Below are 12,368 nucleotides of genomic sequence, written 5' to 3' on the forward strand. Positions count from 1 at the left end.
TGCTCTCTGTGCCCTCAAGGCGTTTATTTTAGATTTCACTGCATACATTAACTTTATCCTGTAACCCTGACAACGGCCGCTGAAGAAAACATTATTAATATTTTTTTCTTCTATTTCCTTCACACTAGTTCCCGCATTACACTCTGAGTTTGTTGCTCGAGAGCTAATGAGGGAACTGCAGGGGTTACCGCCATGGTTACATAATACATATGTTTTGGCAGTAGAGAAAATAGATTTTATGAGCACTGGGAGTGACGGTATGCACACTCGTATTTATGTGTTACATACAGCCTGACGGGTTCTTCAGAATGGACGGTGTTGGATGCAGCTGCCAGGGGCTTTTCCTGTTTAGGAAATCTTAGACCGGAGTACTAGAGCTTAGTACTTGTGTGAACGCCGAGTCACTTGCTGTCATTTCTCCTCTCGTCAGTGCTTGTACTTGCTGTACTGTCTGAAGTGTGTGTGTGTGTGTGTGTGTGTGTGTGCGTGTGTGTGAGACTAAGGCCATCAAGGTAAGAGGGGGGAATGAAGAGTGACCTTGCCAGGATAAACTGCGAAGCTCAAATCGACATTCTGTTCGATAGCAATCGACACCTATATGCTACATTTCTGTGCAAAATGTTTTTTTTTTTCATCTTCGACAAAAATGTTTACTGTGTGTGTAAATCCACGGTCTGCAGACGGGCGCGTCATGTGTTCGACACAAATAACCCAGCAGACCTGAGAAGACTCAAGGACATCTATGTGCACAGAAACCCTTCCCCCCCCCAATGACACACAAGATGCAACAATTGATACACAAAATAACTGGAGTTGTGTGTCAGGGGTCGCTTGGCTCTCGCTGTATTTTTATGCTCAGGGAGGGTGAAAATCATTTTGCCACGAGAGCATAAACGACTGTTCACCAAATCCAGAATAATGCAAAAGGATGAAGCGGGAAAGTTGCACTCTAATGTAATGTTGTTCATATTTGATCGTAATTCCAAATGTCTTGTTTCATGATGTAGTTCGTCTGTGATCGTAATTTCAAACCTCTTGTTTCTCCCTGCCTGGGCGTCCACACCAAGCTTATGAGTACCTGCAGAAGTGGACCAAACGCCAACATTGACGTTTTGAAAATACCCGTTTATGGCTGAAGCCTGGAAGAGATGAAGATCTTTGGAGCTCTGGAGGAAGAGCAGTGAGGAGATTTACGGATGGAAGGAAAGAGGACAGAAAGTTTGTTGTTGCGAGAGGAGAGAGTTTGATGGAGGAAACTCCTGCAGGGAGCAGCCCGAAGGAAAAGCGATTTCAAAACCCAGGAGCGCTTCTCTCTTAATACCCGACTTCAAGTCGTCAAACAGAAATAAGAGCCGACAGTTTTCACGGTTGTTTATACATTATTAAAACAGTTTTTGTCTCCCTCCGGGGAAAGGGGGGGGGGCAATTACCAGGACGTAGCGCGAGCGCGTGACATTGATTTCTCTCCTTTGCATATCGGTTGAGATGTAGACGGATTCCAGGAGGAGGGATTTACGCGTGAAAGCCAACCGCTGCACGGCATTAGGTGCATCTGCTCTGTTAATAAGGAGCGAATCCGACCGCACAATGAAGATGGAGAACCGTGAATATCCGTGCCTGGGGGGGATTTATTCAGATCAACTGCTGGTGCTTATTAGACAGCATTTAAATAACACGGCCTCGGGAGACGTTTAGTTGGCGGTGAGCAATTCATTGATTTGTTGTGGGTTTGGATTTTCCCAGCTCGGACCCACGGTGTCGTTTTGAGCCCTCCCAGCCCAGGTGTTCTGATTTCAGTCTTTTGTGAAAATGTAATAACAACAGTGAGGCGTCACACACAAATTTATATATAAATATTATTATAATTTTTTTTCTGTAATCCCCGTGAGAGCATCTTCTCCCTCTACATTCAAAGGGCCGCCCTGTGGTCTGTCGAGTGATACGTGAAAAACAAAACATCAGGCATTTAAAATGTAGCACGTCAATTTCAGCCTTGACACAGGGAGGTCTTTCCTCCAGGCAAATTATTCCAGCTTTTTATTGTTCGCTGTGGTTCGACCGAGGCTGACGGATTGTCCGCGACCTCAGCTGTTCCGGGAGGTGTCGGTCAAGGGAGGGGTGGCTGCAGGGTATTTACAAAAGATCTGTCTGTCCCCACATCGTGAGCAGCGTGGCGGGTTCACACGGACGCTCGTCTTGAAGCTGTTTGCATGTTCTCCTCCCATTAACAATTATCTTAACCATCCCCGGGAATTTGCTGCCATCGGCTGCTTTGAAACGACATCAATTACGCGCGACAAAAGAAAGGACAAAGACACGCCGGATGAAATATTTCGCGGTTGAGGGCCACCGGCGTTGTCGGTTGTTGGTGGCCCAAACCACGTGTTTCCAATAACGCCGTCGCTGTAGGATTTAGCCAGCCTGGGTTTGAGGCGGTCGCCATTTTGAATGGAATCCGTTTTCGAGTCGCCTCCGCGGCTTGTTCTGATCAGCTATAAACACCTCATTTGAGAGGGAACCCATCGGCCTGCAGCTTCGGACGCAAAGAATCATGGCCTCATCGGAACTGCGGTGACTGCTCATATCACACACACATGTGTGTGTTTGCGCCGGCTCTGAGAGAACGCTATCGGCCTGAAAGCCTTTACATGCTGTCCGGAAAACAGTTTGCTTTTTGTGAGGAGGTGTTATTTGTCCCGTCAGCGGATTCATTTGACAAAGCTAAATATCACAAAGAATTAACTGATGATTGTGCCTACTTTTTCGAAATGATGAAAATGTAAGCCGGGAACCCAGAATGCACTACTTAGGTGCATCCGGTGTCATTTTGAAGGACGCCGGATTAAATGTGACTTCTAAAAGAGAGAAAAGAGACATGAATGCCACAATATTTCCTGAATAACTTTCACAACCCCCAACTTTCCTACATCAGAATGCAGCAGCAGCATCCTGATGTTCTTGCTGCAATGCAGCGCCGTTCCTCATTTCTTTTCTTTTTTTTTTTTTCTCCCCTTTTTCTGCAAAGAACCCTTTTTGGTTTGGTTTGATCCTGCACTTTTGAAGCATGTTGCCGAGGAAAGATTAAAAAGTGACTGCAACGCGATCCGTCATGCAAACGCGCAGCTGCACCGTCTGCTCGCGTTTTTTTTTTTTTCACAAGAGCCGCTACTTTTTCATGACAGAATATTAAAACGTCAAAGATTAAAACCCCGTTTGATCCTTCCGCTCATCGCTTTTGGCATCTGTTCGTCAGCCACGGCGCTTCTAGAGAATCACCATGACTCTATAATATGGCCACTTAGTAAATCACGCATGTGCGGAAGAGGGAAAACCCGCAGAACAGGAGCGAGTTTTACAGATTCCCTGTCGCGCTGTTGTCTCCCGTCTACATCTCCTTTTTCTTTTTGTCAACGTACCGTGTTTTTCCAGTCCTCCATCGCTATGATCACACCCCCTCCTTTTACAGGCACTCCCCCTTTCTGTGTCCGTTATCTGAAGAAGCCACGGGAGTTTGTTCTCAGACGGGACGGTCCCCGACATCGTCTCGTCCCGCTCTCGTCCGTATCTGCCGTTCTGATTTTGTTTCTTTCTCCGGCAGGTGAGGGAGCGCGCAGACAGACCGCCTGGCATTGAACTATGGAATGCCCCCTGCACCCACCATCACTAATCTCCAATCTTTGGACTGAGCTCAAGACGCTTAGTTAGCGGCTGTGCTTCTCCCCTCGAACTCTTTACAACCAGGGGACGAAGAAAAGGAGCGGGCCGGTCAAGTCCTCCGCATCGAAACGCACAGAGCACTTCACTTTTAGAGTATTTAAGCTAGTTTTTTTTTTTTTTATTTGAATTTTTTTTTTAACGCTTTTCCCCTCTTGGTTTTTTCTTCGCGTGAAACCGTATCAAAATGGATCTGGATTCGTATCTGTGGATGGTGATTTTCGGATTCATCATCGCCTTCATTCTGGCTTTCTCGGTGGGCGCCAACGACGTGGCCAATTCCTTCGGCACGGCGGTGGGCTCGGGCGTGGTGACGTTAAAGCAGGCCTGCATCCTGGCGTCCATCTTCGAGACCCTGGGCTCCATGCTGCTGGGGGCCAAGGTGGGCGAGACCATTCGGAAAGGCATCATCGACGTCAGCCTGTACAACGACACCGTGCCCGTGCTCATGGCAGGAGAGGTCAGCGCCATGGTCGGTAAGTCGCACCTCGGTTTCTCACGGAAATGCCGAAAATTCCCCGTCTATTTTAATTTTCCTAATCGCTCCGTGACTTGGAGTGTAAAGCTGAAACAAACCGGATGATGGTCACGATGAAAAGGTGCGTATCCAGTTGCGTGTTTGGGTTTTTCCTTTTTCCGGCAGCTTCCCCTGTTCTGTTTGACACTCCGTTCGACCGTATTAAAAGAGCAAAATTTAAATATTTTATATGACCGTTTCCATTAAAATCATCCCTGATGATGTTGTTGTTGTGGTTGCAGCTGTGGATGTCTTGCTATCTTCCGTCTCTTTGTTTATATTCATATTTATTTGACTTTTTTTATTTTTTTGACATAACTGTTACACTTCTCTGACAAAGGAATTTCCCCTATGGGGATCAATAAAGTTTATCTTATCTAAAAAAAATAAAACAAACACCAGTGATTTACATTTCCCACAAGGGCAATAATTGTAAATGAGGGTCATTTTTCTTTCTCTTCTCTTCACAAAAAGACGAGAAGTTTTTTTTCGGGTGCATAAAAGTCACATAAAGGTCTAATTAATTAGAGATTCAGTTGATTCAGACCTTCATGTCATCGGAGTGTGTCTGGGAGATGTGTGTGGGCATCAAGGAGGAACGTCGGGGAAGAAAAGCCAGATGTTTCAGAAGGACGCTCCTGGTCGCTGCCTGGAGCGTCATGCAAACATGTAACACACGCATGTCACACACATCGCCGCCCACAAATCCTTGCAAGACCCTTTTTTTTAAGACAAACCAATTGTTAGCTAAATAAAAAAAATATCCAGAAAATATCCAGAGCCCAGTTGTCCCAGTTGTCTGGGATTCGGGTAACGCAGGTTAACCGGGAATCCTTCTCTAATTTGAATTCAAACACACCAACGGCAACACACACACACACGCTCATGCACACAGGCAGGAAATTGTTGCACATATCAGCCCTCGCCTGTAAATAAAGCTGACACGGAAAACAATCGGGCTCCTGGTGAGACAATGGCTGTTTAATGACGGCCTGATCACCGGGACGCAGCGATGAACGGCGTAGCAGAAGATTCTCTGTTCACGGCTCTCTGAGATGTTTTCATGGTTTCTGCATTGTTTAAACTTAGCACAATCTGCTAGTGGGGGTTAAAAGCTCTTTTTTTTTTTTTTTTTTTTTTTTGCTCAGAGGCCACATGAGCTACCTTTTTTTTTAAATTTAATTATTATTATTATTATTATTTTTTTAATTTTCATTTAAAAAAAAAAAAAAAAAATAAATTTTTTAATTAATTATTTTTTTATTTTTTTTATGCAAGGTCGATGTCTCACAGCAAAACAGTAGTTTTTTTTTTAAACAATTAAAATGGAACCGCCTTTTCAAAAATGTTTATTATTATCTAGATCGATGACGTCATGCATTGGTGAGTCATTGTTGCCAATCGCCTTCTTAAGATTGAAGTATGTTGAAAATAAAACATCGTCACTTTGACATGCTTGCAGACAGGACAAAAAAAAAAAAAAATGTGATTCAAAGACCGTATTAATGTAGTTTTTTCTCTGTTCTGGTCGTAGGGTCTGCGGTCTGGCAGCTGATCGCCTCCTTCCTCAAGTTGCCCATCTCTGGAACTCACTGCATCGTCGGCGCCACCATCGGCTTCTCCATGGTGGCCATCGGCACCAAGGGCGTGCAGTGGATGCAGCTCGTAAAGATCGGTGAGAAACCACAGTTTGTGTAAAGCCGCCACGTCCGTTTGTGCCATTTTGTGTGTGTGTGTGTGTGTGGGTGTGTGATCACAATATTTGTATATTTAATGACTTGAGAGTACATGTGCAAATCCATTACAATCCGAAACAGGAGCCAATAGGTTGGTAAATAAGAAGGACACTAAATGTCAACAGCGCAGGACTGCAAAAATTTTTTTTTTATTCACAAACTGTAGACCAGACACACTATTAGCTAATACTGATCTCCAGACCACTTTCCCCTCCTATGGGTTTTGTAATGACTCTGACAATAAATGCTAAGCAACAACCTTAAATGCGCGTGAACGACCGTGACCTGTAATTTGTATGGATGAAATAAACCCAGGACAGTTTTTTTCTCTTTGAATGTCAACATAATATTATCGAATATATAATACACCGCTCAGAAATATAAAGGAAACACATGCTAGATCTGATTTGATGAAATATTCTTATTGAACACTTTGTTCTTTACATGTGCTGACAACAAAATCACACAAAAATGATCAATGGAAATCAAATGTATGAACCCATGGAGGTGTGGATTTGGAGTCACACTCAAAATGAGTGGAAAAACACACGACAGGCTGATCCAACTTTGATGTAACGTCCTTAAAACAAGTCCAAATGAATCAGTGTTGCTTCCTAAGTGACTTGGAGTTACATGGTGTTGTTTAAGTGTTCCCTTTATTTATTTGAGCAGTGTAATTAACGTCCGTTTACCTATTCTGCCACAGGTTTTGCTATTTTCATTGTCTCATTATGATAAAATCCATTCAGGCTGTATTATTTCCATCTAGCTATCATGCACTTGTTGCTATATCTGTGTGTGCGTGACTATATATATATATATATATATATGTATGTTAACCATGTGACATTTTAACCTCTTCATTTCCATAATTATTCATGTTAGTTTTGGAAAACACACACAAGGCTCACCAGCTGGTCACCATAAGCGTGCCTTGGCGCCCACCTTGCCCAAACTCTCACCTGGACAATAGTGCCACCTCCTGTTTATCTCATTTAACAGGCTGCTAATATCCGCGTAACGGATGACAACAAATAAATAAGCAAACTTTCCTTTTCCTGACAAAAGGGATGTGAGGAGAGGATAACCTGACCGGAGTTTGTCTCGCTCTCTCTCTTCCTACGTCCCCAGTGGCCTCCTGGTTCATTTCCCCGCTGCTCTCCGGACTCATGTCTGGAATCCTCTTCCTCCTCATCAGACACACCATCCTCAACAAGGTGGGTGGCGTCACCGTCACACGTCCGGGCGTCGCGGGTTATAATTTTTAAGTTTATGTCTGTCAAACGTACACAAACATACCTGGCACGCGCAGACGTTTCCAAAGTACCTTAGCAGAGATAAAAATCCATTTGCTTTGGCAACACCGGCAGATGGCTTACGTAACAGGCAATCTCTGGCAGACGAGGAAGAGGAGAGTGTTGCGGATCATCCCGAGGTCACGGGTGCAGGATGGATGACTCACGGGATGATTTGTTATTCAGACTAGCGTTTTGTGCTCTGGGGTCAAATTTAGGATGAGTTCATCTCCGCCTCAGTGGGACGCTTACAGCATTCGAGTGGAACAAAGATGCTTTTATGGCTTATTGAATACCTGCGTTTGAATTTACCACACCGGCTTGATTGTGCCGTAATTTCCGGACTGTTGAGCGCACACGAGTATAAGGCGTGCCGGCGAAAAATAGCGAAATAAATATATGTGCACACAAGTAGGCCGTACTTGTCTATTAACCACAGGTGTCCATGTTGTAACATGAAATATTTAACAGAAAGATGTTACACAGACACGTTTTTTAGCTGTCAGCTGATCGCTACGTTTGTCTTCCTCTTGCGCACAAAAACCATTTAAGTCGTCTTTTTCGGTGTCGGAATTGAACAGCCTAAAAAATATCTCTGTAATTTCATCCGTCCGATGTGACGAGGCCAAATGTTTTGGCGGCATGAAGCTTGTTAACCACCTAAAAATCCATAAATTAGCCGCATCGTTGTTTAAGCAGCCGTATTCAGAGTTTTTTGGGGGGGGGGGAGTCGCGGTTTATAGTCCGGCAAATACTCCACTTCCTTTCAGCTTATGCCTCGACTGACTTTTGATGAACTGTTGCATCCAAATGCAGTGCATACAAATATTCCCCCGGACTCGTGAAAAATGTTTCCGTATCAAATGCGTCACGATTGTATGAATAAACCTTCCACACGTGGAGCGCCCAAACTTCCGCTGCGGCGCAATCATCGTCCGCCCGTCTTCCCCAGACTGCAACTCTGGCCATAAGCTCTTCACGCTTCGGTGGCGTCCCTAAATAAACATTCTCCTGCAGTGGACCTTTGCGTTTCGCCGCAGTCACAGTCCAGACCCCTCGCCTCCGCCGTGAACCCACTAAGGTGGCGCCGCTGTTTTTCCTCACGGAGTAATTAGAAGGTCACGCCGACTTTTACTCTGCAGCTTGTTGGTACAAGCGCGGTCAACGCCCCATCCAACGGATTTGGCCATTTGTATTCCCACCTGTTGTCCCACTTAGTAATCTCCACATCACATGGTTGTCACCGCACGCACGAAACACACTGATATAGTCGGGTCTCTCTTTTCCTGTAATTGCATCCGAGAACGCTCTAAAAGTCTACGTGTTCCTTCCGCAGGAAGATTCTGTTCCCAATGGCCTGCGAGCGCTGCCTCTCTTCTATGCCTCCACCATCGGGATCAACACATTTTCCATCATGTACACTGGAGCTCCGCGTAAGTGCTAGACGACCGCTGGCCATCAGGGACCGCTCTTATTTTTTAGACTCTCTCCTCAGCCCTGAGGAGTGACAGCGACCGATAGCAGTATTTGTGCAGGTTTAATGCCGGAGTTTGCTTGTGTAGGATGTAGAATATGTCCAGAAAGCTGCATTTCACAACGATTATACTTCTTTAATTATGTCGTAACTCCAGCGGCACCTCACGCAGTCCTTCGTTCTACTGTTTCTCAAACGGTTTACAAGCAGTACAAAATGTCAGCTTCCAAAATGTCAAGCGTGTTCGAAACTTGAGTTCCTAAATATGAAAAAATGTAAGACAGCAAATAATTGACTTTGAATGTTGTGTGAGAAAAGGACATATAATGTTCTCTCCAATGTGTTTTCATATGAACCTCTGTGTGTTTCTCCACTGCAGTGCTGGGCTTAGAGATGCTACCGGTGTGGGCAATCTTTCTCATCACATTAGCTGGTTCGATAGTTTGTGCAGGCGTGGTTTGGATATTCGTCTGTCCCTGGATGAGGAGGAAAATAGCAAGTAGGTATTTTGCGTGTGTGAGTGTGTGTGTGGTCGCACCCAGGCTTTGTCGAACCAATTGAAAGCCCAGTCCTTTGACTCCGGCCAAATGGGTCACCTCTCTGTTTGCTTTTGTTGGCCTCAATCATTTTTAGGGCATTTCTTAACTAACTTCTAGCTTCCAGCGAGCTTATTTCTCTGGCGCTGCTCCGGCCGCTTGTTAAAATAGCCGATTTAGATTTCTGGGGCGAGAAATCAAGTTGAACAAAAAAGAAACATCGCTAATAAACCAAGAATTGCAAGTGAAAGATAGAATAGCATGTGCCTTTATTCGTCCCGCAATGGGGATATTTCAATTCATGCAGCAGAAAATGGAAAGTGCGGTAGAGTTAGTTGAGTGAGAAATAAAGCAAAGCAGTAACATAGACAAATATCAGGAAAAAATAAGAAGTATAAAATGTAAAACTGAAAAAAAAAAAAAGTTTGACGGCTTATTGAATACCTGCATCAAAATTTACCGCACCAGCTTAATATTACAGTAATTTTCAGACTGTTGAGCGCGCCTAAAAATAACTATAAATGTGTACATTTATAGGTTACACTTGTCTGTAAGAAGCAGTTGTCCATGTCGTAACATGAGATATTTACATCGAAATATGTCGCACGGAAACATTTTTTAGCTGTTCCCTGATTGCTAACTTTGTCGTCTTCCTGCGCACGAAAACCGGTGTCAGAATTTTACGGCCTTAAGATTTCACGGTCATTTCTTTGGCCCGATGTGACGAGGCCAAATGTTTTGGCGGCATGAAGCTCTTTAACCCCCCAAAAATCCATAAATTAGCCGCATCGTTGTTTAAGCGGCAGAGTTCAGAGCGTGTGGAAAAAAATCCACACGCTCACAAAGCCTTTCAGCTTTGTGATAAATATCTTAACACAAAACAGTCACAGATAAATACCAGGAAAAAATAAGAATGACAAAATATATAAAAAACAATGCCTCATGCAGACAGAAGAGAAAACGTTATCATCATTTCCCATATAAAAGAATCCACAGCAGGATATTATAGTCCACATAAAACATCCCGCTATCTAGATTTTTGAGCATATTGATACTCAACTTGATGCCCAAGGACTTCCTCTTAAAGCTGGCGATGTGAAAAGCCTTCACGTGGAGGTAAAGCAGTGGCTCCTTAATGGCAAACAAAGCCCAGGGCGAAAAACCATGAAGCCTTTTGGGGAAAAGCCAGAAAAGAGAAGCAGGAGTGTCCGGAAAAGACGAGCCGACCGTCCCTCAAAGTCAAACAGTAACAGGTTCAATTTTTGTGATGAAGTTTCAAACTGAAATTCTTTTGAGAAACGGTCGAAAAAGGGGCGAAAGAAGATGAATTTACGCCTCCGTCCATCTCTGGACGAGTCGGGCCGGGCTCTCGCTCACATGTCGCAAACCCCGAAATGCCGGGAGGGATTACGGTCGATGTTATCGCTCTTAATCTGGACGTCGCTGCATCTGTCAAAGTGAAAGCGGCAAATGACCGCGTTTGTTTGTGTTTGCTCCGGGGGTTTGTTTGTAACGGGTGGATTAGTTTGCTCTGGATCAGCTGACGGTTATACGTGTCCAAGTGCCGTTTCAGGAACGCCGCCGCATACCTTTCCTTTTTCCGACCCCCTTCCGGGAGGCCTTCGCCTCTCCAAGCATGTTAAAGCCCTTCGCAAAGAAGGCCCATCAAGGAACTTTTAAAGAACAAGACGTTTGAGAAATATTGTCGCGCCGATGCGATGACGATCGACCCGAATCCAAAATGCTTTTTTCAACCCGCGAAGGTCGTCTGAAGAAAGAACAGGCTCTGTCCAGAATCTCCGACGAGAGCCTGGACAAGATCCCCGAAGAGGAGGAGGAGAGCCCCGTCTTTAAGGAGCTGCCGGGGGCGAAGGGCACGGACGAGGCCGTGCTGCCGCTGACCGGCGGCGGCGGCGACCGAGGCGCTCGCAACTCCAGCGGAGAGCTCACCAACCTGGCCAACGGCGGCAACGTCCTTCCAAACGGCCGAGTCTACGGTAAAAACCTTACTTGTCCTTCCTGGAAGTCACAACTGATTTTGAGGTATGTAGTTCACGGCGGACGTTTGACGGACGGACCGGAAACCTTGGTTTTTGTTATCTTCTGTGGAGGACGGCAGGAACTGCGGCTCCGCGGGCTCTCCGGGCTAAATTACAGACATTAATGGTGATTGAAACAGATTTTATGAAAACGAGAGGGGCCGTTTTCCAGTCCATTTGCGTCAAAATAAAACGCCTCTTCAGCTCGTTCGACTTCTCTCGGCTGCAAAATATTTTATGCCCTTTTTTAAATTTGTCAGAGACTGATTTCGATGGTATTTATGAAGAATGAATGAATCCACGGTATGCTTATATATATATATATATATATATGTGTTATTTATTTCCCAAGTATAATTACAGTAATACTTTGACTTATGAGTATAATTTCTTTCGTGACCGAGTTCGTAAATGAATTCGCTCGTATTTCAATTTATGTTTCCCCCGTTCAAATGAATTGAAACGCTATTAAACAGTTCCAGCCAGACAAACGTACTTTAAACATAAAAATAAAGCACACAATGAATCAGGCATAATAAAACAAGAATGTAAAGAAGTAAACTGAACCTTGAAGATCGGACGAAGATGCCAGCGGTGGCACAGGAAACGGTCGAAGGAGTTTTATCTCTATGGCTTTATCACTTAATGCTGCAATGTGATGCTAAATGTAACTCGCACACTTTGATACACTTTATGGCTAAACCTCTTTAGTAAATATCCCTCCTTTTGTTAAAACCATCAAACCGTCCCCGACCGGCATTGAATGACTCTTCCAATGCCGTTGACGTATCTACACACACACCTCACACGTTTTTTCCATGATTTTGGCTGGGATACCTAGTGTTGGGCGGCGTGTCCCGACTTTTTAAACGCCACGTCGGTGTCAAACGCTCATCTTGCTCGCTTCTAACTCAGATCTGGGGTTGAATCACAAAGAAAAAAAGTTCAATGCTTGGAAAATTCACAAGTTGTAAGTCGAGGTTCCTCTGTAGTTGTCATCCAGTGAAGGTACGCAAAAGTTGTTGATTATCAGGTAAAAAGGGAAATCCACCAGCAC

The 12,368-nt window shown here is 44.5% G+C and overlaps 1 protein-coding gene across 2 annotated transcripts in view; it reads left to right on the forward strand.

Moving 5' to 3' along the window:
• Positions 1-12,368, forward strand: part of slc20a2 (solute carrier family 20 member 2) — a 48,281-nt gene that overhangs the window by 23,613 nt on the left and 12,300 nt on the right. For both annotated transcript variants that reach the window (XM_086169984.1, XM_086169985.1), the window contains exons 2-7: positions 3,599-4,190; positions 5,766-5,906; positions 7,099-7,184; positions 8,599-8,695; positions 9,116-9,235; positions 11,036-11,269. In XM_086169984.1, the coding sequence (XP_086026110.1) occupies positions 3,902-4,190; positions 5,766-5,906; positions 7,099-7,184; positions 8,599-8,695; positions 9,116-9,235; positions 11,036-11,269 (967 nt within the window). In that variant the 5' untranslated portion in view covers positions 3,599-3,901. The remainder of the gene's footprint in view (positions 1-3,598; positions 4,191-5,765; positions 5,907-7,098; positions 7,185-8,598; positions 8,696-9,115; positions 9,236-11,035; positions 11,270-12,368) is intronic.

Source organism: Fistularia commersonii, chromosome 22 (assembly GCF_037954325.1).
Source record: "Fistularia commersonii isolate RoL2024-O1a breed Wild chromosome 22, RoL_Fcom_v1.0, whole genome shotgun sequence".
NCBI lineage: Eukaryota > Metazoa > Chordata > Actinopteri > Syngnathiformes > Fistulariidae > Fistularia > Fistularia commersonii.